Below are 26,861 nucleotides of genomic sequence, written 5' to 3'. Positions count from 1 at the left end.
GGACCTTCAGTGGGTTCAGTTGAGGTTTTGTCATCCATACTGTAGTTAGATGATTGTTGGAGTATTTCCAATGAAATTAATGGACTCAAGTTACTTGTCCACTGATGTCATTGGGTCTACTCAGAGTATGACTATCATTAAACATTCTATATGTACCAGCCCTTGTTGCAACACTTTTAATGCAAACCCCTCACAAGTAGATGATAAAATGTTTTAATAACCGCTAATGTGGTATATATTACTATTTCTGATAATTTCAGAAAATATGCTTCTGGAATATATATCCTATGATTTGATTCATTAATTCTGTACATCGTCCAATTTGAAACATATTTCTTGTTTAGTCCAGTATATGACAAAGTTTAAACAAGGCTGCCTTTTCAGTGGTAGCCCCTGAGCTATGGCACTCTCCACCCCCCAATATTATATAGGTTTTAACAGCAAGCCAGGACTCTTTGCACTGGTTTTTGGTGAGATGGGGCATTTTTACTTACCCCACTTGTTGCTGCTTATGTGTGCTGCTGCTTTACTATATTTTACTGTGGTTTTTAAGTATTCTTCACTAGAAGCTTGTTAAGGGAAGGTTTGCAATACATGTTTCCTTAGAAGTAAGTTTCACAGAGTTCAGAGTACCGTATTTTTCGCTCCATAGGGCGCACCTGACCATAGGGCGCACCTAGTTTTCAGAGGAGGAAATAAAGGAAAAAAATAGGATCCCCCCCCCCCCAGCTCTGGGAACAGACCTTCTCCCTGCTTTTGCGGGAGGTGGGGGAATTCCCCCATCTCCCGCAAAAGCCCACAGGAGCCACACACCCTTTAAGGAGTGCACGGCTCCTGCAGGCTTTTCTACGAGGAGGGAGAAGGGACTGACGAGGCCAGTCAGTCCCTTGTCCCTCCTCGGGGAAAAGCCAGCAAGAGCGGTGTGCTCTTTAAAGGGTGCGCGGCTCCTGCGGGCTTTTCTACGAGGTGGGAAAATTCCCCCACCGCCTGCAGAAGCCGCACGCTCTTTAAAGGGTGCGTGGTTCCTGTGGGCTTTTCTACGAGGTGGGAGAAGGGACTGATGCGGCTAGTGAGTCTCTTCTCCCTCCTGGGGAAAAGCCCGCAAGAGCCGTATGGAGCTCTTGGGGGCTTTTCCCACCTGCCTCCCCCCTGCATTTGCTCCATAGGACGCACACACATTTTCCCTTGCTTTTAGGAGGGAAAAAGTGCGTCCTATAGAGCGAAAAATACGGTAGCTTGATCCCAAGAATTGCCAGGTGGGGTATGCTGAACTTTTTCCATTCCTGCCTGCTCTGTTCTGTAACCCTTGCCTTGGCAACAAGAGTAGCGTATGGTACAGTATAACCTGGGTACTGCCTACTTGCCTCTGTAATGCACATCCTTGCCACCCAAGCTGGTTTTTTACTTCTATCTCCTAACCAGACGCTAACACTTGAAGAAATCTGGAAAAACAGGGTGGAGTTATCCTTCTGCAGAGATTAATATGTGTTTGTAAAAAGGATTAAGTACACTACTGCCCCTGCATATGAGTAATCCAGAAGGCATTGAGTTTTGCTAGTATAAAATGTAGTTCTGTGTCCTGTCTCCATTTCAACTTTTGGAGATCCCCACTCTGACCCGCTTATTTCAATATAAATCTCACTTCCTGTGCTTTATTACAAAGAGGTGCATTTAGTCATATTTATAAGTTTCGTACAGTTAACACATTTGAGGGCTCTGTGTTCTGTGATAGATTATTAAAAAGAGATTTGACAGTTCTAATTACAATGCTCTTGCCTCCTACTGATCATGATCATAATTCTTTATCACTATGACTCTTAGTATTATAACTTCTCATTTTGAAAGAACTGAGGCATTCTTAGAATAACTTCAGGAAACATCTGTTCTTGATGAATCACATCTGTATTTTCTGGCATTTTTTTAAAATAAAAAAAATATTCTGGAGTTCAAACTTTCCCTGCATGGAGACTTGATCACACCCATTTTCATACTATCTGAGTATGTGTTGTGTGTTGGCTGCACAACACTATTTTAAAGAAAAAAGGCTTGAATAAGAGATCTTAAAAAGGTAAAGGTACCCCTGCCCGTACGGGCCAGTCTTGACAGACTCTAGGGTTGTGCGCCCATCTCACTCAAGAGGCCGGGGGCCAGCGCTGTCCAGAGACACTTCCGGGTCACGTGGCCAGTGTGACGAAGCTGCTCTGGCGAGCCAGAGCCGCACACGGAAACGCCGTTTACCTTCCCGCTAATAAGCGGTCCCTATTTATCTACTTGCACCCGGGAGTGCTTTTGAACTGCTAGGTTGGCAGGCGCTGGGACCGAACAACGGGAGCGCACCCCGCCGCGGGGATTCGAACCGCCGACCTTTCGATCGGCAAGCCCTAGGCGCTGAGGCTTTTACCCACAGCGCCACCCACGTCCCTAAGAGATATTAGCTGAACTTGAAATATTTAGGAACTAATAAGATTTTCTTAATAACTCACAAAGTTCTGTAATACGCATAATAATCAAACAATTATGCATTCTCACTACCCTGATATTGAAACGTCAAATGATTAATTGGGTATTTTCAATTAAATAAATAATGAAAATTTCAAGAAAAGGAAGGGAACTACAGCAAACAAAATATTTAAATCTTCACTGTAACTTACCATATTTTTCGCACCATAAGACACACTTTTCCCCTTTAAAGGGAGCGCGGCTCTTGGGGGAGCCTTCCTGCGCAGCGATCTCTCTTGCTGTCCTGGCTTTGCCGTGCGAAGCCTCTTGAGGGCAGGGGGAGCCTTCATCCCGCTGCCCTGAAGAGGCTTTGCACGGCTATCCCAGAAACCAGAACAGCAAGAGGCTATCCCAGAAGCCAGATCCCACTTGCTGTTCTGGCTTCTGAGATTCAGAATATTTTTTTTCTTCTTGTTTTCCTCCTCCAAAAACTAGGTGCGTCTTATGGTCTGGTTCATCTTATAGAGTGAAAAATACGGTAGGTCTTTCATGCTTACCTGGTTTCCTTGTGCTGTATTTCACACATTTTTGGAGGTGTGGTAAGATGTTTGCTCTCAATTTCATCATCAATAAGGAGACCAAATCTAGTTCCATGTGATTCAAGCGATCACACAGAGCAAGCTGTTGATTGTGGTATTTTGATTACTGTAGATGAATGCCAATTTGACAAATCCATGCAAATAATTACTTGTGTTTTATGAGAAGAAAATAAACACTGTATCAGCAGGAATCATAAAGAGAAACATAATATGTCAGGAAACCTTCACACATTCAAATGCAGCTTTAAGTCTTTCACACCTCCCTCAGCTGGGGGATAACTAACAAAATTTCCTAGGGACACTTCTGTTTTTTCTGTCCAACTAGAGAATTTCCCCTTGCTCTAAGATGTTCTGCTGTGTTTAGTAGTGACCATGGTGTTTATCATACCATATAGGCAGTTATTCCAGTTCTTTGGCTCCTTGCATGCACGGGAGCTGTACTCTAAAAACAGCTGCTTGTTGTTGTTGTTGTTGTTGTCCTCGTCACAGTCGTGTCGTGTCTTGTGTGGGTGTTAGGTTCTAGTGGTGATGATGATGGGGAGCGGTTAGTGCATAAAGCCAAAATTGTGTCAAAACCACTCCAAGGAACCGCTACTGTGTGAACAATCTTACTTTTTGGCACAAGTATTTCCCAGAACACTAAGCAAGGCAGAGAGATAAAAAGTGCTTTCTGTTGCAGGAAAACCTGGTGTGCAAAGAACTGTTAAGCTCTCTGCCTTGCGTTTGTGTGATATCAGCTGATTTGCTACCTAGCGCAGAAAGCTGTGATCATGCAAGTTAAATGCGCAGCAGTTGTGATTCTACTGTGTTTCCATGTATAGACCACTTGATAGCTTTAGATCTTGAAGTGGGTTACAGTAGCTACACTTGTATAATATATATCCACAATAAGAGCAATAAAAACAATTTAAAATTATTTACATTAAAAATACATGAATAGTATCCATAATAACAATATCAGGAAAGTCGTAAAGCATTACAAGGCAGAAAAATGTAGACTCCCTAACCAACATAAAACACACTGTTCATGTAGCCACTCATCCAACCACACTCTCACTATCTGTTCCCACAACCTCTATGATCATTCACTCTTTCATATGGTACCTCTATCAAGCAGCCATTCATGGGCAAACCACTCACTCTCAACATAATTACAACCCACATACCAAGGATTGCTGCCAAGCATATACATATAAGAGTGTCTTTCCATCACTGAAGAACTAATGGTCTTATGCCCCACAGGCTCATCAATACTCTTCTCACATCTTTCACTTGGGAGTGGCTCAGTTCTATGCCACAACAATCTCTGATGGTTGAACAAGCTGCATAGTGTGATGGTGCATCAAAAACACATATTGCCCCTTTAATAGGCATGTGAAATACAATCAAAGGTACTGTTTCACAGTGTGCTGTTACTAGTATTCCTATAATTCATCCCTCCTCTGTTTGATTTTGTTGCTTACTATTCATGTGTAATAATACTTTCCTTCTTCTTTTTTCTTCTCAGCTTTGGCAAGCAGTCTGGAGGAAAACGAGGTTGCGAGTGTATTGTATTGGAGCCTTCTGAAATGATTGTGGTAAGGATAGACTTTTAAAAAACAGTGTGCATAGTCCCCCTTGAAATAGTCATGTTCACTTTGGCTGCAGTTCTAGAGAATTCTATCACAAATCTTACCATGGCTACCATCAATGAGTGGTGTGTTAGTGCATTTTGCTGAAGCACTCCTGTCTTGCTCTGCATTTTCCGGAAACAGGAGCAACAAACCCATGAGTCTTGACTCACTCTTTGGGGTGTTCCTCTCCTGACTATGGTAATAAACCAAGGTTTGTTCTTGGCTTACTGGTGGCAGCTTGTTTGGCAGAAACAAACTAGGAGTGCTAGTTTGTTGCTGCCAGCACCAAGAAGGAGAAAGTGAAATGGGAGTAATTTAATAGTGTGCACTTAGCACACGGCTCATTCATGGTAACCCAAGATTTATGGCTTACTGTGACGTATGAACAGAGTGACTGTTATCTTCTTAATGAATGCTTCCCTATCATTATGGACACCATGCTCAATATGTCTCAGCTAAACTGTTTGTGTGTTTGCTGCACTACGGCACCACTGGCCCACAATCCTGTTATGTTCTACAGGTATTGTGATACCTTTTCTCCTTTCTCTAAACCATGGGTAGGCAAACTAAGGCCCAGGGGGCAGATCAGGCCCAATCACCTTCTAAATCCGGCCCACGGACGGTTCGGGAATCAGTATTTTTTTTTCATTAGAATGTGTCCTTTTATTTAAAATGCATCTCTGGGTTATTTGTGGGGCCATAGGAATTTGTTCAAACCCCCCCCCCCCAATATAGTCCAGCCTCCCACAAGGTCTGAAGGACAGTGGATTGGCTCCCGGCTGAAAAAGTTTGCTGACCCTTGCGAGTCTAAACAGATAACTAATGCTCCTCTGCTTTACCTAACTTCTGATGTTATTTAATTTTATTCTGGTTTTGTTATTCAGTAGTACATTTATGTCAGCCGCCCCCAAACTGATGCCCTCCTACCGGAGTCAGCATGGTTAATGGTCAGAGATGACCTCAAGGTCAAGGGTACCAGGCTGGTGGAGGCTGACACACTTAGCGCTTCATAACTTGTATTTGTTTTGGAACTTGTAAAATGTCATATATCTTTGTGTAGGCTGAGAGATGTGTGTGCACATGTATGCATGTGTACACTTAACTTGGGAATTGAAGCAAGACATCACGACCACTTTGAAATATTTAAAAAGATACTGAAATGGAATTCTACAGCACATTCACTGAGTGTGGGCAGGAACTTCCCATCTGCAGTACTGTACAGAAAAATGGATTAAGCTGCTAAACTGTAAGAGCAGTTCAGAAATAAAATACCCTCCTTTCTCTGGATCTTAATCTCTATCTTATAAAGAGCTTTGCTTAAAAAAAAGCCTTTCATTTTTTAAAACCTAAGATATGGCTTATGAAACCTGAGCTTTTGAAGTTGTTTTAATGCTTACTGCCCAGTGCTGATGCTTTGATATATACCTATGACCTATTATTTTCCTTTTTTTGCCTCCTTTTGTGTATTGCCAGAAAGTTTAGGTTAAAGCTGGATCATGTAAGATGTTACTGAAAATATCAACCGCCTTATTTTTTTCTGTGGCTGTATTGTTAGCGACATTTACATGGAATATTGCCTTTGTATGGGTCACTTTAAGCCATTGCTTCCTTGAACTCAAATCTGTTACAGCAGTCACCATATTTTTTTGGTCATTTGTGGGGGTTTTTTGGTATTACTCTTTGATCCAGCCTTTTGATTCTTGGATATATTTCTTGTCTACATCTGTAACGGAGAGGAAGGAGCCCATATATTTTGATGTTCTTTCTTGGAAATGTGCTCTTTTTTGTTCTGAAAGTAATTGTGCACAGTGGGAAGATAGGATGCATTTCTTATATTGGGTTTTTATTTCTATCACTTTTTAATACCAACATATTAAAAGTCATGGTGGCTTTCCTTTGGCAACCTGGAGTTCTGATTACTCCTCACAGATGGCTTCTGCTACCGTCATACGCAAACACTTCTTTGTTTCTTTTGGGGAGCAACTTGTAGTTGCTCTGTTTGCAGCACTGAAGGATGCAAAATGCAGACTGCTATCTTCCTGACCCTCAGCTCTCAGAAGGCAGGGAAAGTAGCACAGAAGGTTACCCTAATGGTTGTGCTCAGGGAACAGTATTAATGTCTTGGTTTAATTGATTGTATTGCAAGCCACTCTGAGAGCCTTTTTTGTCTGAAGTATGGGGTAAAAGGTAAAGGTAAAGGGACCCCTGACCATTAGGTCCAGTTGTGACCGACTCTGGGGTTGCGGCGCTCATCTCGCTTTATTGGCCGAGGCAGCCGGCGTACAGCTTCCGGGTCATGTGGCCAGCATGACTAAGCTGCTTCTGGCGAACCAGAGCAGTGCACGGAAACACCGTTTACCTTCCCGCTGGAGTGGTACCTATTTATCTACTTGCACTTTGACATGCTTTTGAACTGCTAGGTTGGCAGGAGCAGGGATCGAACAACGGGAGCTCACCCTGTCGCGGGGACTCGAACCGCCAACCTTCTGATCGGCAAGTCCTAGGCTCTGTGGTTTAACCCACAGCGCCACCCGCATCCCTATGGGGTACAAATGCACTAAATAAATAAAATATTTCTTTTGCTCTCTGTATGCATTCTGGCCTTAAAAGTAAGAGGAATGGGAAGTAATACTGGGTGACACATTGGGCTCACTACTGTCCTATCAGACTGAATGCATGGCTCTTTCAGACTTTGATTAAAGCAGGGTGGGGTTGGAGAGGGGAACTTTTTTTCTCTCAAGGACTGGATTTAGGGTGGGTGGGTTTCATGCCAGTGGTGGGCAGGGCCCAAGCCAAGTTGATGCCACCTCTCCCCTCCTTTTTTTTACTTGCTTATCACCTGCATGAAATTAAACCTTAGCACCACAGGTTGCCCACCCTTGGCTTAAACAATGGAGCTTTGCCATCTAGGCTTACAACTTTGCATAGCACATTTTGTCACCTGGATGCCTATTGAGGCAACTAGTGCAATTGAATACAGTGGTACCTCGGGTTAAGTACTTAATTCGTTCCGGAGGTCTGTTCTTAACCTGAAACTGTTCTTAACCTGAAGCACCACTTTAGCTAATGCCGCCTCCTGCTGCCACTGCGCCACCGCTGCATGATTTCTGTTCTCATCCTGAAGCAAAGTTCTTAACCCGAGGTAATATTTCTGGGTTAGCGGAGTCTGTAACCTGAAGTATATGTAACCCGAGGTACCACTGTACATATATCCTTGAATTTGGTTGCCATTGCTAATGGCCCATTTTTAGAATTGTTGCGGCTACTGCTATGTCCTTTGCTGTCTTTGTTTTTAGAAATGTTATACTGTTACTTTATTCTGCTGTATGATTTCAGCTTTCTTGTATGGAATGTTTTATTGGTTAGGTTTTGTTAAATTTGTAAGTTACTCTGCATAAGAAGCATTGGAAATCTACAGTGCCCAAGAAGCATTGTAGTATAGAAAGCAAGAGAAATTGTCAACAAAAGCTGTTTCGTATAGAGATTTCTCAGTTCCTTTGACTGTATTTTTCAACTGCATAGTACTGGCAATATCTGAAGGAAGCAGGTGGGCGTAGTTACTATAGTTCCTGCTAGCAGTTCATTGTATTTGCCTTTCTGGTAACAAACATACTTAACCTTTTGCTTTCATAATATTCAGCCTGTGTTGTGTATAAAAAAAACCTTGTTTCAACTGGAAAACTGCTTTGCATAGGTCCATAATTTCCTAAAAAACTATGATATATTTCCACTTGTGAACAGAATAATAGTGCTTGATTGTGAAGGTACTGAGGGTCCACAGTTCTCACTGAAAAACCTATGAACTTAAGATATTTTTAGTCTTTCAAAGGGTTTGGGCTACATGGCAATGACCTTTCCTATTCAGATAGTAAAGTACTAGAAGTGGTTTTGGGGATTCTAGATTTGGTGAACTACAGAGTGAGCTTGGAGAAAATGTTTTGATATATTGGTGGTTGCCAAGCTTTTTGGCTGTCAGGGGCATACGCAAATCAGAGACGCTGTCTTGGGCATCCCTGCCCCCAAATAACCTACCATACACCACAGCCTATTATTTTAGCTACAATAGAATTCTTCTCTCAAGCTTATTTTCAGCAGGGGATTAAGAACCTGCAGGTGCCAGGGAAGGCCTCTGTGGCACCTCTACTATATACAAATAATGAACTCATTTCACAGGTGCCAGTCTGTGCCTTATATCGCATCATAAGCACAAAAAAGGGACATACCAGCAGGCTTGAAGAATAATAGACTTGAAAAAGTGTGTGTGTGTTGTAATGTGTATTGTGTATGATCCATGAAGTGTAGTAACCTGTACTTTGTAATCTCTTACATGCTTTTTAAAAAACTTTGTACTCAGTCGTCACTACCTGAACAGCTTCTGGCATGAGATAATGACATCATCATACTGTGCAAAATCACAGCTAAAGTATTTGTAAATATGAAGACAGTCAAGTGCCTTTGCTTGCTGGGTGCACAAACGGCCGGAAAAGATAAGAATCAGAAGAAAACAAATAAGAATCATGCCAGTGACTAGGAATGAATATAATTTTTGTAATCATTTTCTACATTCCATGTAGAAATATTCTCATAACTGCATAAACAGATCTAAAACAATAATAATTTTATTATTTATACCCCACCCATCTGGCTGGGTTTCCCTAGCCACTCTGGGCGGCTACATTTCTTCAGATATATTGTTCCTCAAATAACTATTATAAATATTTTTTGGTACAGCCTACCCATACTTTAAGGTCCATTGATTTCAGTGAGAGAAGTTTAAGTAGCTGCTTTAATCTCCTTTTAAATCCATTGGAATTTAATGTGCACAACCTTGATAGGCTCCCACCCTTTCTGAATGATCTAATTCTTTCAAATATTGAAACCTGTATGAGTTGTGTGTTTTTCAGTGCAGTGGATCACTTGCATTGGTAGACAAGGATAGTAAGACCTTTTTCCAGTTTGAAAATGAACCTTCTATAAATGTTTTAAGTGCAAATGTTTCTCGCTAATTTCTCAGTTCTTTTTACATCCCAGCCAGTTGCAGAGATAAACCAATTCCTTCCTTTGGTGTACACACTTACATGTAATGTACAGTTGAAATCCTGAATAGACACTGTTGCCACTTGTTTCTTGTATATATGTGTCTGTCTGTGTTGTTTCCTGCTGAGATTTCAAAAGGAAATGTGAAGATAGGACTTGCTTTTTATAGAATAAATGATCATGAAGGGCAGTAAGCTTTCAGCCTGAACTACTGTAATATGGTTCAAAATGTTGTTTCAAAAAGTTAGCCTTGTAACATTATAGCTGCAGCTAAGGTTTAACAATCTGATCTATGGCGCATCAGAACTTTTTTTTTAAGTGTTTGGCTGCATGTTTTTGAGGTATTGGAACATTGGTGAGTGGAAGAGAGCAAATTGTGTATGTTGAGGTTGTAGTTTAATATGTAACTATCAAACTGACAACTTTTACCCTGTGACTATGCAACTGTTTTAATTTTAAACAGTCTGAGTTCAATGAATAGTTTTTTTATTGCTGGTAAGGTAGTCTTGCTTAGTTTAGGGGGGGGGGGGAGCTCTTTCCGGGAAGGAAATTGTGGCCTTCCAACTCATTGTAATAACACTGTTGAAGACGTGTAGCTCTAGTTTCAGGATCTTGCAATAGGCTGCCTTCAGATAAACTTCCCCAGACGTTACTAGCTCACGTAGAGCTTTTTCTCATGAGTTTTTTAAGATTACACAGACTTTCAATGATATGGAAGAATTGGATGTTTAATCAGGATCCTGAACATGTGTTCCAGGTGGATAACTCGAAAGAGAATGAAGACAACATCCTGCAAAGGGAAGTGCCCCTCCGACAATCTCGACGAAGGTTTAGGAAGATTAACCAGAGGGGAGAACGTCAGACCATCACAGATAACGTGGATGTTAGTAGCTATCTTTCGGTGAGTGTACTTATTTCCATGTTCCAACCTGTTTGGCTGAGGCTTGCTCTTTCTGTGGGAAATATTGATGAAGTCAGAGATGAAGAAGTGGATAAAATTTACAAAGGTGATTTTGTTGGACTTAGAGTTGTAGGTGGCTATTTAGGAGTTGACTGTAATGCAGTTGTAGCCTTTTAAGGATTGTGTTAATGTACTATCCGTTGGTGAAGACTACTCCAGACCACATCACTCTGTGGTCGCATTTGGTAAGTTTAGACTGAGACTGATCAACTGGAGTTGTGTTCAGATGCATTTTCTGGTAGCCCAGCTGCTACCAAAACTCCAGATATTCAGTATGATTAATTATTTGTTGGACTCTATTATGCATCATCTCAGTTTTTTCTAGGTTTTTAGCAATCTCCATTACAAAAGGTTTAGGGCTGCTAACCAAAGCACATACATGCACAAACTTTGATTTAAAGTATAATTTGATTAGGTTCTCATCCACATTTTGTCAGACTAACTCTGAATACCAAAAGATTGATCACAGACAACTGTTCAGAAAGTTTAAGCTTCAATTTTGGATTTATTTATTTTTTAAAAGAAGACATATTTGCATCCTCTTCCCTATTTTGTTCAGGCTGTAAATGAAGGGGATCTGTAGGAAACAAGCCTCAGGCTGCTGCTTGGTGTGCCTATAGGGTAGAATCAGCCCAAATCAGGAAGAGCTGTCTTGTGCGAGTGGATGCCTCCCTTGGGGATTCCTTGCCTCACACTGTAGCCTCACTGTTACAGAGCAATCCTAAACTCTGGACAGTGTTTTGGGGCTGAGTACAGGACAGAGAAGGGAGAGAACAATATTGGTTGATACCATTTGCTTGAAACCGCAGGAGGGGAGAGTTCTCCTGACCAAGGGACCTGCTTGCAAGCTTACCACAGGCATTTGGTTGGCCACTGTGAGAACAGGATGCGGGATTTAGATGGTCCATTTGCCTAATCCAGCAGGCTCTTCTTATATTCATGTGCTGTGTTCTGCTCAGACAACCATGGGAAAAAAGCATGCTCACACACATTAATTGATCCCACCTTTAGGCAGAGTTTTATCTTTGTTACAGTTGGGATAACGGTAAGATCAAAAATGTTCTCTGAGTGCAATCCTATTCTTTCTGGGAGTAAGTTCCATGGAACTCTTTTGAGTAGACATATAGAGATTTACTCCATACTTGCATGCTGACATAACATTATTTGATATCAGTGGTAAAAATTATTACAATAAGTAATCGTAATTATTAAAGTAAGTAACTCAGATGGTAACATAATAAATTGTGACTGGTAGGGAGAATTTGTTGCTTGTTTTGAGAGTTCTAGGGCAAGACTTTTTTGTTTAAAATGTATAATCCTTGAAAAAGATTGGTGTAGTGAATACAGTACTGTGGTAATTGTAAATGAATTGAAGTGCATATTCCAGGCATATTTTCACTGAAAAAGGAAAAAAAAGGTTTTCATATTTGCCTTTAATATAAAATATATAGTAATTAACTTCAGAATATTGGCTGTATGCTCTTGTACAAGAGTTACTGTAAAAGCAGGAAAAGATGATAATTGTGATACTAATTAGGAATTGTCTGTGATACTTGGTTATTTTTGATAGTGAATGTATGAATATCCTTAAATACATCCTTCAATCAGATTGACATGTTCTTGCACTTGGGATGTATGTTTACAGGCTGTGTATTCATTTTCCCAATATGTAAAGTAATAGCTGTTTCAGATCTTTTCCCTCTTTTATTTATCAGTCAGTTTTGTATTGTATCTTTCTATCAAGGGGCACAGGATAATTTACCTGTTTGTTTAAAAAAATGTCAGCATAAGAAGTCAGTGAAGCATAAGGCTATGGGAATTTGAACTTTCGATTAATGTAATCAAGGCAGAAAGATGAGATTTCCCTTTTTGCAGTAATTGAGGGAATCTTGCAGTTTTGGTCAAGTTGAGGCTCTTCTGTATATTCCACCTGAGACTGTTCCATTTTATGTTGGGCAGTTATTTAGCCCAGTGGTGATGGGGAAGGATTCCCTCTTCCCAGTAAATAGCTCCCCACTGTTGCAGACATCTGAGAGAACAACCAGCAGATGATTCTTTTCCTGTTACTAAGGAACTAACTCTAGTTTTGTGTGGGATGCATTTATCCAGGATGTGAATTTTTCTTTTATTAATTTAAAATTGATTTAGCAAGGACTTGCCATTGGAAAATGCTAATCATTCCATAACAAGGACTTATCTGGTTTCAGTTCCCATATTAAATACATTGCAAATTGTCCTGCTGGGAAGCCAGCAAGATGTCCTTTATGCTCAAGTACTGTTTAGACCAGTAGCTTTTATATACCAGAATTTTAATTTCTCGTAAGTTTACTTTCATCTTTTTAATGCATTCATCTCCTATTAAATTGATACATTATTGTGAGCTTCATCCAACCCTAACAAAAGATACCCAAGAATAGGATAGGGAATCTCAGGCTCAGGGGTCTAATGGCTGGCCCTCAAGCACCAGTCACTGCAATTGCAGACCCAATGAAAAAAAAAGGTTTTCCCCACTCCTACTGTGAACCATACCTTCAAGTAGTTTGTTATGATATCTTGAAATACTGTAGTAATTCAGTAACTGCTCTCTGATTTTCCCATCCCTGAAGTTTCGGACAGTTTGTTTCAATCTGCCTAGAATGTCTTGCTCTCAGTTTAACCGCTTGAAAAGAGCTGGTATCTCACTTCTCATCTGTGTGAGATGAAGACTTGGGTAAAGCAAAATAGCTCTTCGTCTCCTTTTTTAAAAAACAACGTTTGCTAGCTCTCCAAAGTCCCTTTCATCCATCTTACTCTTTGTTATCTGATGTTCTTTGCTCATGAATGTACCCGGGCTCAAACATGTAATCAGAAAGGACTTCAGTGGATACTGGTTAGTTCAGCAGTCTATTTTCTGTTCTTGTTTTGTTTTTTGGTAGGGGAGCTAAGCAAATATGTCTGACAGTTGTTTGGTCTCTTATTTTGTGGTTTGTATTAATGCTTCAGTCAGATGATTGTTAACCTTGTTAGCAGAAAGAAGCTGTGACTGTGGTGAATTAATTTCCTGAACAGTCTAGATACAGTAGTAAGCTACTTCTGTATGCCATCTATGAACATGTAATTTACTGCTTCATTTGCTACCTTGGTACTTGCAGGAAAAAGATGTTTGTCTGGAGCTTATACAGAGAATTGCAATGTATTGTACAGGAATGCTGCAAAATTCTGTGATGGGGTTTTTTTTTTTGGTGGGGGAATTCCTTGAACTTTAGTCAGGCTCATTTAGCAAGATGTGTGGAAGACTGATAGTCATATCTGTCATAGAGTGCTGTTAAGCGATGTTGTCAACTGTTACAGGAAGCTGCTTCTCTGGCTGAATGCCTGGTTAGTAACTCAAAGGGAGCATAACAGGCTTAAGATGGCATCCAAAAGAACAGCATGAAGAACCAGGCAAACTAAACTCCCTGGTGAGGTGACAAGGAATTGTCTCTTCTGATTTCTTGTTCTAAAGGAAGCAAGCACCATCACATTATTTTGATGCAGCTTTGATTTATTATGACCTAAGGCTTTCATTTCTGTCTCTAAAGTATCATAGTGCACACCTTTTCCTCTTAGAAACTAACATGATATTTTCAATTTTAAAATGTGGCTAATGTTACTCAATGTATATTCTTAATTTAGTGGGCCACTTGGTATGAAATGCTAAGCTAGACTATAGCTTAGCATGATCAAACACATGTGGGTTTCTGGAGAGAAGATTGTTGTGTTGCTGCTGCTGTGCTCCTTATTGTTTAGCTCAGTGTTGTCTCTGAACACAGCCTTGTGATTTGTCTTCCCCGGCTCTTGGTTTCAGCTCATAGAATGAGACAAACCATGATCTGAGCTCTGACTAACACTAAGTCAAACCATGGCTTAGCCCAGGTAGTGTAATGGCAACAGTACTAAGGGAGTTATGCAGTGGCTGAAATTTTAAATTATTGTTCTGTGTTGCTCCCAGGAAGAATGTCAGTATATTACACTTTGTACTGTTCTAACCAGTGCAGTTGAACTTTTAATGGTAATTTAGAAAATGTAGGAATGTAGAAAATGGCCCAGTTCTCATGAATATACGGGTTCCTGAAGAGACTATCTCTGTGTTGTCAATGCTAGTTGGGCTTCGTAGAGCATTACTAGTGATGCTGTAATAAATATATTAAATAATTAAAATGTCCTGTGAGACTCTGGATGTGCTTCCTTCCAGTCAGCCTCCTACAAGGGCATCCGATTCTACTGTGTCTTTTCATTTAGGAGTGACTGATCTCCCATGACACAGAAGTGTCAGAATTCTGTGGCCTCAGAGAAGGTCATCTGCTGCATCTGTGTTAGAGTGAAATGCTTCTTAATTTTTAATTTAGAAAAAGTACGTGGCTTGGTTATTGGAGACATTGTAAGAGAATGTTAGAATAGGCAAATTATGGCCCGTCTTTTAAAAAAGTATTAAACAGATACTGTTGAAGCCCGTCCATTCTATTAAGTGGCTGTGTCTAGTTTTTGCCATCTCTTTTGTTGTTTAGTCTCTACACACTGCTTACATTACTTGTGGAGAAAGGAAGATGGAAGGACCAGTCCATGATTGTCTGCTCCTGAAATGTGATCAATAGTTGCAAATCATTCAACTTCTTAAGAGCAAGCATGCCAGGACTGCATATTGAGTGCAGAGTACTGCTTCTATAACTAATTGGAACAAAAGATTTATTTGATTCCGGCCAAAGTATGTATCACAATTGGAATGCAGCCAGAATTCTTGGTTTAATGTTCGTCCATTCTCAGCACAGAAAGAGTTAGTAATATATTTGCTTTTAAAAATATCTTCTTTGGTGATTGTCTTCACAAGCATCCTAATGCTTATAGCCATTTCGCTACCTATTTTGAAAATATTTGTATTAGAAGTTTATATTGTTAACCCTTGACTTTGGGAACACTGTGGTGTTCAATTGCTTTGTAACCCTTATTCAAATGCCGTTGGATCCAAGGTTCCATGAGCACGAGCGGAATATATTGCCATCTGTATATGGTATATGCAAATTTCCCTTTTGGCTGCAATTTTAGCACTTAAAATTTCAGAGGGCAAGTGCAATTTGTAGGAAGAAATGCTCATTTATTGTATGACCATTTTGTGCATCCAGCTGCTCCTGGAAACCAGCAGGTTTGTAGCTCTCATAAGTGTTGAGATGAGCCTATAAGAATGGAGTCAATGGAAATTGTGGCTGGACAGGTAAAGATGCAGGTACTGACTGATGGATGTCAGCATCATGGCTTTGATTGTATGAGACCCCTGATTAAGAGCCTTGATGTAAGAATCTGCTCTTGGCATCACTGTTCAGGGGCCAGGAGCAGGGCTGAACAACTGAAAAAGTGATTCCTAGGTTATTACATAAGGTCCAGGAAGCCAGGTGCTAGTTGTCTCTTGGTCTATTTTTCTCAGATTGTCTTCTATCAAGTGTTTCCACTGGGCAGTGTTTTTAAATCAACAGTACTTGTATCAACTTACAATCATATATTGGTTTAATAAGTTGAGATAGGAACAAGTGTTTCGGCCATGTGTGCAGCCCCTTTGCTGCCCCTTTCCTGGCAGAAGCAAACAAGCTAGGACGTCTTCCAATACACTGTCTTCTTCTGAACTGGGAAATTCTGGTTAGCAGCTTTGGAAAAACCAGGATACAGTATATCAATCAGCTTCAAACAATGGCTTAGCAGCTTCAGAACATGCATGAATATTAACTGTGCTTTCCTGGTTGGGACAAACTGGGAAAGTAATGTTAATAGAAGACTTCCTTGTTTGCTTGCACAAAGGAAAGCATGCGAGGGTTTTGTTCACACCCAACATCTCCATTCATTTTTGCTTATGAACATGACTGCTGTGAAGTTCCACCAACTGAAATGCTCCTGCCTTAGGTGTTTGAAATGGTATGCTGATTGGTTCACTTACTTGAGCCATCTCTAAAATGATTTACTGAATAATTTTATCAAGGCACTTTTGGTGTAATTTATTCCTGAAACTTTTAAAGAGGTTTATCACAGGCATGAAATTCAACACAGATTCTTCATGTTAGGAAAAGCTTCCTCTACTGAATTTGTGTCATGAAAGTCTTTCCGACTCCATAAGATCCACTTTTACAAGATAAGCCAGGAAAGCTTTTTGTTCCCTATATAGAATATAGAAACTGTCATTCAGAGATATATCACACAGATGAAACAGAATAGTTTGCCTCAAATAAACACATCTCAGTTTAACTAGCAGAGATGTAAATGGACCTTTTGCCCACACATGTGAGCTGTTATTAAAGCAGGAAATCTCTAATAAACCATAGTCTTCTGTTTCATCCAAACTGGGAATCCATGGTTATTGGCAATGGAAAAAGTCAGAATCTTAAACCATCTTCAAACTGTAGCTTAAGATCCTGACTTGTATGCAACCTGGTAACCATAGTTTTCTGGTTCTGATGAAATGGAAAACTATGATTAATTGGAGACTGTCTGGTTTAATCACTGCTTGTATGAAGGGAAAAGTGAAGGCACTGCTTACGCAGGAAACATTTGTTGTTGTTGTTAAGTCATTTAGTCGTGTCCGACTCTTCGTGACCCCATGGACCAGAGCACGCCAGGCACTTCTGTCTTCCACTGCCTACCGGAGTTTGGTCAAACTCATGCTGGTAGCTTCAAGGACAATATCCAACCATCTCATCCTCTGTCGTCCCCTTCTCCTTGTGCCCTCCATCTTTCCCAACATCAGGGTCTTTTCCAGGGAGTCTTCTCTTCTCATGAGGTGGCCAAAGTATTGGAGCCTCAGCTTCACGATCTGTCCTTCCAGTGAGCACTCAGGGCTGATTTCCTTAAGAATGGATAGGATGCAGGAAACATACTTATTAATATTTTGGCTTGTTAAACAAAGATACGGTTGTCTGAAGTTTAAATATCTGTTTTCAAGCTGATATTGTTTTCTGAAGCTGATAGAATTAGATCTGAAAAGTAGGACATGTTCAGACCAGACATCCTGTGATCTCCCTGTGTGTAATAGGTTAAGGTCTTCCATATTGATGCTTTACATACTCCTGGTGTTCAGGGAAGCCAGTATTTCATAGGGACCTGTGTTTGGTGGAAGTTAAAGGCCAGTCTCTAATTTTGTGCTGCTCCAATATGTATGCAGAAGTTAGCATTAGCAAAAAAAATGTGGTGCAATAAATGTGGAAGCCTATGTTTCTGCTTGTGTGCATGCCTGGACACCTGCATCATCAGAGTAGCTGTGCTTTGATGGATTGCACTTGGTCATACTAGTCTAGCTGCTCCAGCATCCTTATAGAATTTCTTAATATAGGTGTACAATCCTTTTAAGAAAAATGATTTGTGTTTCCCTAGCAGTAGTGCTTGGGGAATTATGTTTGCTATGCGATTTGAGAAAACCTATTCCTCCTAATAGCAGCAGTTGTAACGACCATGTTTGAAGGGAACTGTTTATGCAGGCACATGAAGTTTGTGTATGCCAGTCTAGTCAGTGTGACTGCCTAAGGATGCACCAAAAGGCATTGGCCGATCTATATGTAACCTTTATCATGCAGAGACTGCTTGAATTAACTTCTCCATATGTCTGCTTCCCATCATCAGTATAACATAGTATGGCTGATTATGTCAGTTTTCCATATCACATGGACAGGTAGCTGCCGAAATGGAAAGCAGTACAATAGAAACTCTACACTTGAAGGTAGTAGCATGGTGAAGACATCACACGGAGGCAGTTTGAAATGATTGCCTGTGCATTACAAAATAATGTATATGTCTGCCTATAGATTCACTTGTGGTTTGTTTCCTAAGCCAAACATTTGAGACAGCATCTCTGATTTTGTGAAAGAGATAGAGCTTTGGATTGAGAAAATGTGATTTGGGTCTATGCTATCAGTCACCCCTCTACCAATTCCCTAAATAATAACTGATTCCCTTTATGCAGTGCACACGCCATGCCTAATAGTTCTCTTGCTTGTGTTGCATTCTGTTGAGGCAGTCTTTCCACACTGAGATTTAATATTTTAACATTAATTAACAGATTGATTGTAATCGTCAATGAAACTCTAAATACAAATATGTGTGTTGTCTTTGCAGAGTTACACAGGGATGGACTTTTCGTGTTGATCATGTATACACATGGGTACAGTTAACATTTGAAATAGACATGAAACAACAATTAAGCCATTCATATAAATTTCATATTAGTTTTATTAAAAATATAAATGTCAAAGCTCTAAATGGGAGATGACCTTTTCATGTATATCACATTATCTTAGAGAAGAAAAGTAGCTACAAAGCCTATAGGGAAATTGAATCTGTGGTGCCTTTTTATTGTTCCCTCTGTATCGCTGATTCTAATTTTAGAAGCTTACATCATTTTAGTTCTAGTGACAGCCTCTCTCTTACATTCTCTCCCCCTCCCCTCCCCTCCCCTCTCCTCTGCTCTCCCCCCTCCCTCCTAGGATGGCTTACATTTTCATACGGCTGTTGAATCTTTCTGTGCCTTTTGATAGGATTTTAGCTGCAATGAAAACTATTGTACACTTGCTGTTTAATGTCAGAGCATAATGTCACTATGGAAGAGGAAATGAGGGGAGTTCATAGGGGCTGTTTTTAATGTCTCACCTGTGCAAAGACTGAAGAATAAAATCATCTTTAAAAATCAAAGTATAGATCTAACCTTGCTTGAAAATATTTATGGAAGATATTTAAGTGCAATGTGTGTGTGTGTGTGTGTGTGTGTGTGTGTGTGTGTGTGTGTGATCTGCCAGCAGTATGAAGTCATTCAAGGCTTGCCAGTGCAGCATGAAGATTCTCTCAGATTCCTTTCCATCTGCCAATATTCATTTCCATCATTGGTCCTTTCTGTTTTGGAATACATTTCAAACACTTTTGTATGTAACTTTAAACTCTTGAAACTCTTCTGTTGAAACACTAAAATGTTAGGCGGACCCATCACTATTCATTCATATTCTCTCCCTCCCTCTTTCTCCATGTATAATATGTATTAAAATACTGCTGATTAACATTGCCTTTTGCTGCCAATTACCAAGGTATTTTCAAGTTATCAACTCCTGAGTACAGTGGGTTACCGAAGTCGCGCTACTACTTTACACTGCATTGGAAGTAACCTGCTAGCTACTGTACTGGCATTTCCCCTATCACTTGCTTTTTCATGTAGTAGTGCACTGGGGAATTAATTCAAACGTTCATCTTCAGGGCACAAATAATGAATTAGGAGAGTTGACATTTTTTGGACATCTGGAATGAAAAGTAGCTGCTTGGCTAGAAGTCCTGTGATGGGCATACATTCTCTTGATGGTGGGTTTGCATAATTATTGATTAAAGTATATCTTCTAAAAAAAGAACAGGCCTCTAGTCCTGTTGAAAAAATGTCCAATAATAAACCTCCAAACAGTATTCAGATTACAAAAATGCAGTGTTCTTTCCATCATATTCACATCACCCTGTTGGTTTTCTCTCCTACTTCAGTATGTAGATGGATTATTTTAAAGTGTTTAATAAAAGAAAAAAGTCACTTTATTTCATTTATAGCCTTTTTTTAAAAAAATGAAATAAATAATTTACAGACAAATACATATTTAATATAGCCTTAGCTCTGATTGCATTCATTTTAAAATCCTGCTTGGTTATTTTCCTCTGTTGCAGATAATGAATTTTGATCATTTGACATTTGTCTTCAACAGATAATTTATTAAGGAATTTATGTAAGAGTGGCATAAAGACACTTTGCTTTTTAAAAGGGTGCCAGCGTAGAATTAGGTCGGTTTTTCACCCTGCACATAGCTGTTAGGCTGGCAGGATTGCATGTAGGGGCTGAGATACATTCCCCAGGGTGTTGCAGTAGCTGCAGTCTGATTCGTAGGAAAAGGAAAAGGATGATGTCATCTTCACTTAAAGGGGAAACTAGAAAGGAAGGAGAGAAAATCCCCTTATTAAGCTTATGTTTACAGTAGTTGTGAAATATTGCATTCACTTAAAAATCTTTGGTGGAGTAAATTCATGCACAATGCAGCAATTTCAAAACTAACACACACAGTTCAACTGTACAACAGAATATGTTTGTTGTTAATCAGACATCTTTTCTTAAAATAAAAATAAACTGCATGTCTCTTAATATGATACAGCCTGTTTTAGTATAGTTACATTGCATCACTAAACAATTATTTTTAAGTTGAACTCTTTGGAAACCTAGTTTCTTACTTGGGGTTTATACCTGTTCACTTTTGAGCAGTGTTAACATGAATCATTTAAAAAGATGTGGGTACAGTAGTGGGGCTGCTCATCTGCTGCCTTATTGTGAACAAAAAAATTAGTTTACATGCAGAATACTTTCTCATTTTTCAAGCAGTACTGAATATATTTTAAAAATAAATAAACATATGAAAAGGAAAATTATTTAAATAAAGCATACTCTAGGTACACATCAGTTTTATCCAGTGCTGTTCTTCTGTTCATGGAAGGCTCTTTGAGACCCAGAGGAGGCTTTGGAGAGCAAAAGGAAGGCAATTTCCTCTTTCTCCTCCCGTGCCCTTATTCCACGCTGTGCTGGTGGGTTCCCTAATACTCTGGATTAAATCTGGGAGCCAGTTAAAGGGGCTACAGAGGGCAAGGTGATTAGTGAAAAATCACCTCCTCCCATATAGGGGAGCCTCCACTGGATCAAACAGGGTCTCCTGTGAATATGGAAGGATGCTGATGGATACAACCCTATGTTTAAAAGTTATTTTCAAGTTGCTGCCTTCGAATATAGAACCCAGTTTCTACACAAGATCTCAATTGCATGTATATCTTTGTTTCTCCATTTCTGGCCAGTTCAAGCTTTGATGAGTTCTGCTCTTAACTAATATATTTTGGGAAGATACAAATCGAATGTAACTTGCAGGTTGATGTAAACTTGTGGGTGAATGACACCCATTTTCAACCACAAAGTGTTTCGCTTTGGTCATAAAAGCAAATTTGGTCTGCCCTTTGTAGTATACCTACTGTAAGATGGTCACCCTGACTAGTGATTAAAATTATCTTTCAACATTACTGGAGAAAGTTTAGTCTCTTCAATAAAATTCCTTGCTATGAGAGGGTGTGGATAGGCAGAATCTGTAGGGAGATAATAAGCAGCAGGTCATAATGAAGGAATTGTCAGTGCCAAATTTTATCACAATGATAAGAAATATGCTTTGTCCATAATGCTACTTAGAAAAAAATGTGAGCTGATAGACACATTTCAAGAGTAAGTGCTAAAAAAAAAAAAAAACCACCCAAAGGAATTGTGTGCACAGTCAGATCAGCAGAGTGATATGAAATGTAACATAGAGTATGTTTTGCTGAATTGTTGTTGTACAGAGGTGTGTTTATACTAGGTCAATAAAGATGCTCTGGCTGCATCTGCAGATACAGTAGCCAATTGATCTAATGCAGTTTCTAAAGGCTTTCTATACAGGTGATGTCATCCTTTTAGCTCCATTCCCCTCCCACTCTCTCCCCTCCTTATTAGATATTTCATCTTGCTGCGGAGCATCCAATCGATGAGAGCTTCTCCTGAGGGAGCTGCTGAGAAACGAGCAAAGATAGTAGGAATTAGGACTCGAGCGTTCAGTCTTGCTGTGGATGTTGCCTTTTGCAATGTATTAGAAATGTTTTAATTGGTAAATGCTGGGTTTGGATTAACCATGTATCTGGCTGTGCATTAGAATTCTAAGCTATACTGCAGCATTTTTAAACTCTGCATTGGAGGGGGTTGGGAGGGAAATGGCTTTGATCGCAGAGGCTTTGAGCAATTCTGTAGTGCAAACCTGTTAAGAGTACTGTGTATATTTATATATCTTGAAGATACTAGCTGAGAATGGATTTACTCTTCTCATGGTGGGCAAGAGTATAAAGAAGGAACTTTAATATGAAGGATTCCACAGTCATCCGAGATCTGCTTTAACAAGAATCTTTGCAAAACTATACCTGCATTATAAAATGTGAAGATGAGGAAATGGAACTCTGAAGACTAACCAGCTTTAACCTGTGCCTTGCAATGGGAAAATACGTAAAAGGAATTCAGCTTTCCAGAGACTGTTGCATTTAACTTGTAAACCTTTCTAGAATTTATTCTAGCTGTTTCAGGTATATTTCCTGCCTGGGGAAATCTATTGACCTTTGTATTTGAATAAGAAGCAGCACTGAAAATTTTGAATGTGCAATTATGTACTTGTCGAAATTGGACTGTTTTTGCAGTAATTTTTGCAACGCTGAAAACCACTGAGATACAGTAGGAATTTAATTTTTAATTAATCACTGTGAAATTAAAGTCTACTTGATTTTGTGCCTGAAAATCCATTTCTTTGGCTTATGGTTTCTAAACTTCTAAGGATCTTAATTTCTTGTTGGTGAGTGGAAACTTTCCCTTCAACCCAGGAAATGGCTTTTCTTGTTCGTTGTTACGCCAACTGCCTGCAGCCTTGGGCCTCTAAAGTAAGTAAGAATTCATATGTAGGTTTTTCTCAAGCTGAACATAATTTGAAAATAGCTATTACTTAAGAACTTCTTAAAGTTTAAACATACAATCAGTTTGTTTTCTAGTTTTGAAACCCTCTAATACTCTTGTGGTAATCTTAGGATGCTTCAGTTTGGTGTAAGATAAATCTTTAAATCTAACAGGATATATATTAATGCTTGAGCTCTTTGGCCTCCTTAACAGTCACCTAAATTCGCAGAAAGCTGTGGTTATGGTTTCTTCATTTTGCTTGTAATTAGGAAATGATTGTGTCTTCAAAGTAACACCATTATGTATGTGAAGATAGTCAGTTTGCAATACAACTGTTTATGGCTGTATTTCTCGCAACATATATGACATTGCAAGAGGAAGCAATTATCTTTAAAGCTACATATTTTGGATATCCTTACTCTTGCTTTTTAAACAAAAGTTATACCTCCATGAAAGTTTCACTGCTTCTGCACAACAGCAAACTTTAGTGTCCTAGAAGCTATTTTCTGGTTGTTAAGGCTGAAGTGAAGTAATTGACTTGTGGGTGGAAAGTTCATAGAGCTCCTGAGCTTGAAAGTTCTTCTAGTATTCTCCCTCTTAATATTATTATGATAATGGAACATAGTAATAATAAATATGTACAGTACACAAAATTTGTTGATGTTTTGAAAATGAAGAACTAAAAATCAACTAAAAATTATGTCACCCCCATTTGTCTCTACAATTTCAACGTGCTGTGTGCTAGGAATAGGTAGCATCCCTCTTTAGTATTGTTCTTGGTAAGGATTTAATATAGCAAATGTTTGTTTAAAAGTTGATGGCTGTTTCATGTGACCAGCAGCTTTTATATTCAGGGCATCTTTATTTATCTCTTCATCGTTTTGAGGTCAAATTTTTGAACCTATTTTTCTTACCAGCCCTGCAAATAAGTGATTTGAAAAGGTGAATATCCACTTTGGTCTTGTATTGTTGTCAGGCTGGATGCTCTGTTCTTAGAATTCTCCTGTATCCATCTTCTGTTTCCTGTCTTTCCCCCTACCCTGAATAACTATCACAACACTGTATTTCTTCAGCTAGGAAAGGCAGCTGTGCTGTGGCAGTGCCCAATATCAACCTACATGCTCAGGTGTGCACCACCCCCACCCTCAATATGAGACTGAAAAAGGAGAGAAGACATACAGCCAGCATAGTGAAATTGACACTCATGACAGGAACTAGTTTCTCGTCTAATATGCTTGCTTAGGAAAACATTTCTGCCCCTGCTTTTCGTTTCCTGGGATTCAAAGTTCAGTGACCCTGTGAGTCTAGAAGACCTGAGTGCTGCTTTCTTAGCACTATGTGTTTTCTAGCTTAGAGAAGTAATGTAGCATACTAAATCCTGACAAGATGGAGTCTCTGTGTGTGGGTGGCTATTATGGTGGAGAAGTGGGGATATGACCAGTTCTGGATAGGATTGTGCTGTTTCAGAAGGATCTTGTGGGTGTTTGTTGATCCATCATTGCCCTGGAGGCCTAGATGGTTGAAGTGGCTAAGTTTCAGTTCCAGCAGATTTGTGAGCTATGGCTTTACCTGGAGTGATCAGTGACTGATTTGGGGCAATTTTAAAAAAGAGTGTTTCTTTTCCCTGGGTATGTGTCATGGACTGGCTGGAGGCAGAGGAGTGGGAGGGGCACCAGCTGGGGAACCCCCAAGGGAAGAAGATTCAGAGCCAGGGGGTTGGTGGTAGGACGATGATGAGTGCTCAAAGGAAGAAGAGGGAGCAGACTGGGAGGAGGAGGTGTTTGACGCTGAAGGGTTAACAGAGTTTAGTGAGCAGGAAGAGGCTGTGACAGGGAACAGTTCAGAATCAGAGGCAAAAGAGGAGGCTAGTGAGGAGGGGGGCCAAGAAGCAGAGTGGAAGCAGGCTGCTGAAGAAGGCAGGGAGTCTCCCTGTCCTGCTGTGACCAGCTCCCCTTCTCCCTGGTCTCCCAGAACATGAAGAGGAATGAAGAGGGTGGAGCAAAGAGAGACAAGACGAAGGAGCCTCAGTTTGCTGGGAAGGACCAAGGGGAGGAGGAGCCTTGGAGAGCGGTGGGAAGGCAGGAACCTTCAGTCCTCACAACTGCCTCATTGGGGCAAGACCTACTGGAAGACTTGCTGTGATCACTAGGCCTGAGCTATCTTGTTTCTTTGAATAAAGAGTTCACTTGACAGACACCTTGTGAGTTATTGCCGACTTGCTCCCAACCCCTGCCTTGATAGTATGTTGGGGATCACGTGGGCAGTCACATTTCACTATTCTGTTCACAGTTCTGTCGCTTTACTTTAAAAAATGATATTTTAGACTGGGAAAGATGCAAAAAAGAAGAAAAAGGGCAACCAAAGGGAGCCAAGGGCTGGAACAACTCCACAATGAGGAAAGATTACAACTTGGGAATTTTTAATTTAGAAAAAATGCGAACAAGGGGAATGATAGAGCATAGTGTGGTGAAAGTGAATAGAGAAGCCCCTCCTTGAAATAATAGAACTTGTGCCATCCTGTAAAGCTGAGTGTTAGAAGATTCAGAACAAGACAAAAGGAAGTACTTCTACACCCAGCTCACAGTTAGAAATATAGAATTTGCTCGTACAAGATGTAGTGGTGGCCACCAATATGGCTTTAAAAGAGAATTAGATGGATTCAGGGCTATGTTTTACCTTTACTGTCAGAAACAAAATGTGACACTGAATACCAGCTTCTGGGAATCAGAAGTGGAGTGAGTGCTGTTGCACTCTGATCCTGCTTGGCCACTGTAAGGAGATAATGCTGGACTAGGTGGACCATTGGCCGGATCCAATAGGATCTTCCTTATGTTCTTACATAATGATGATGTGAAGGAGTCAGATTGGTGGCAATACATCCTGTCCTCACTCTTGAGTGGACAGATACTTTTGCCACATTGTACAGCACCCCATCAACAAAATGTTTTACAGAGTGGTCTGTACAGATTTTTGTGAAACACTTCAACCGTATTCCCATTTTTGCCCCAGGCCTACTAGATCCTGCTTTATTCAAGGTAAAGGTAAAGTTAAGTCCAGTCGCGAACAACTCGGGGGTTGCTCATTTTGCTTTACAGGCCGAGGGAGCCAGGTAAACATACCTTATTGCCTGAAACCAAGAATAAAAGTTTGTGTTAATTAGGAATCTTAAACTATGTGTTGTAGTTCATTACTTTTCTTGGGTTGTGCTGTTTTTTCCTTTCTTCTCGTAGTCAAGCTTTTCTAAATGTATCATGTAGTAAATATGAGTTTGACTGCATACCTCTGGCCATTTCCCATCATACATTCTAAAATACTTCCAGGTTCATTCTTGGGGTTTTTGTGTATGGCATTCCAAATTCCTTATCACCTCTTACCAATGTACCACTGTTAAGAAATATTACTGCTTACATGATCACTTTTATATTGGCATGTAGGATTTTATTTAATTTAAGATTTTTTTTTCTTTTCAGACAGACCTCACAAAGCAGTTCACATAAGTTGTGACTGATGGACCACCAAAGATTTTTTTTACCTATATTTCAAGCCATTTAATGTCTGTTTCATCCCTGGAATGTTAATCCCCTCCATAAGTTTGAAATAGGAATGGGTTGTCCCAACTTAAATAATCTATTTAACTTTACATTACCTTCCAAAGCCTTGACCGTGTGAGGCAAATTAAAGTATAGTATATAATGTTTAAATATTCA

At 39.9% G+C, this 26,861-nt stretch overlaps 1 protein-coding gene across 11 annotated transcripts in view; it reads left to right on the top strand.

Moving 5' to 3' along the window:
* The window catches only part of RAPGEF6 (Rap guanine nucleotide exchange factor 6), a 146,003-nt gene that overhangs the window by 28,088 nt on the left and 91,054 nt on the right, over nucleotides 1–26,861 (top strand). For 9 of the 11 annotated variants that reach the window (XM_083428779.1, XM_083428780.1, XM_083428773.1 and 6 more), the window contains exons 5-6: nucleotides 4,546–4,615; nucleotides 10,446–10,589. In XM_083428779.1, coding sequence (XP_083284905.1) covers nucleotides 4,546–4,615; nucleotides 10,446–10,589 — 214 coding nt within the window. Of the gene's footprint in view, nucleotides 1–4,285; nucleotides 4,430–4,545; nucleotides 4,616–10,445; nucleotides 10,590–22,219; nucleotides 23,142–26,861 lie in introns of those variants that run through there. The other 2 variants (XM_083428782.1, XM_083428783.1) reach the window with 2 other exon arrangements.

This window comes from Podarcis tiliguerta, assembly GCF_965153285.1.
Source record: "Podarcis tiliguerta genome assembly, chromosome: 2".
NCBI lineage: Eukaryota > Metazoa > Chordata > Lepidosauria > Squamata > Lacertidae > Podarcis > Podarcis tiliguerta.
This window is presented reverse-complemented; position numbering and strand designations above follow the sequence as displayed.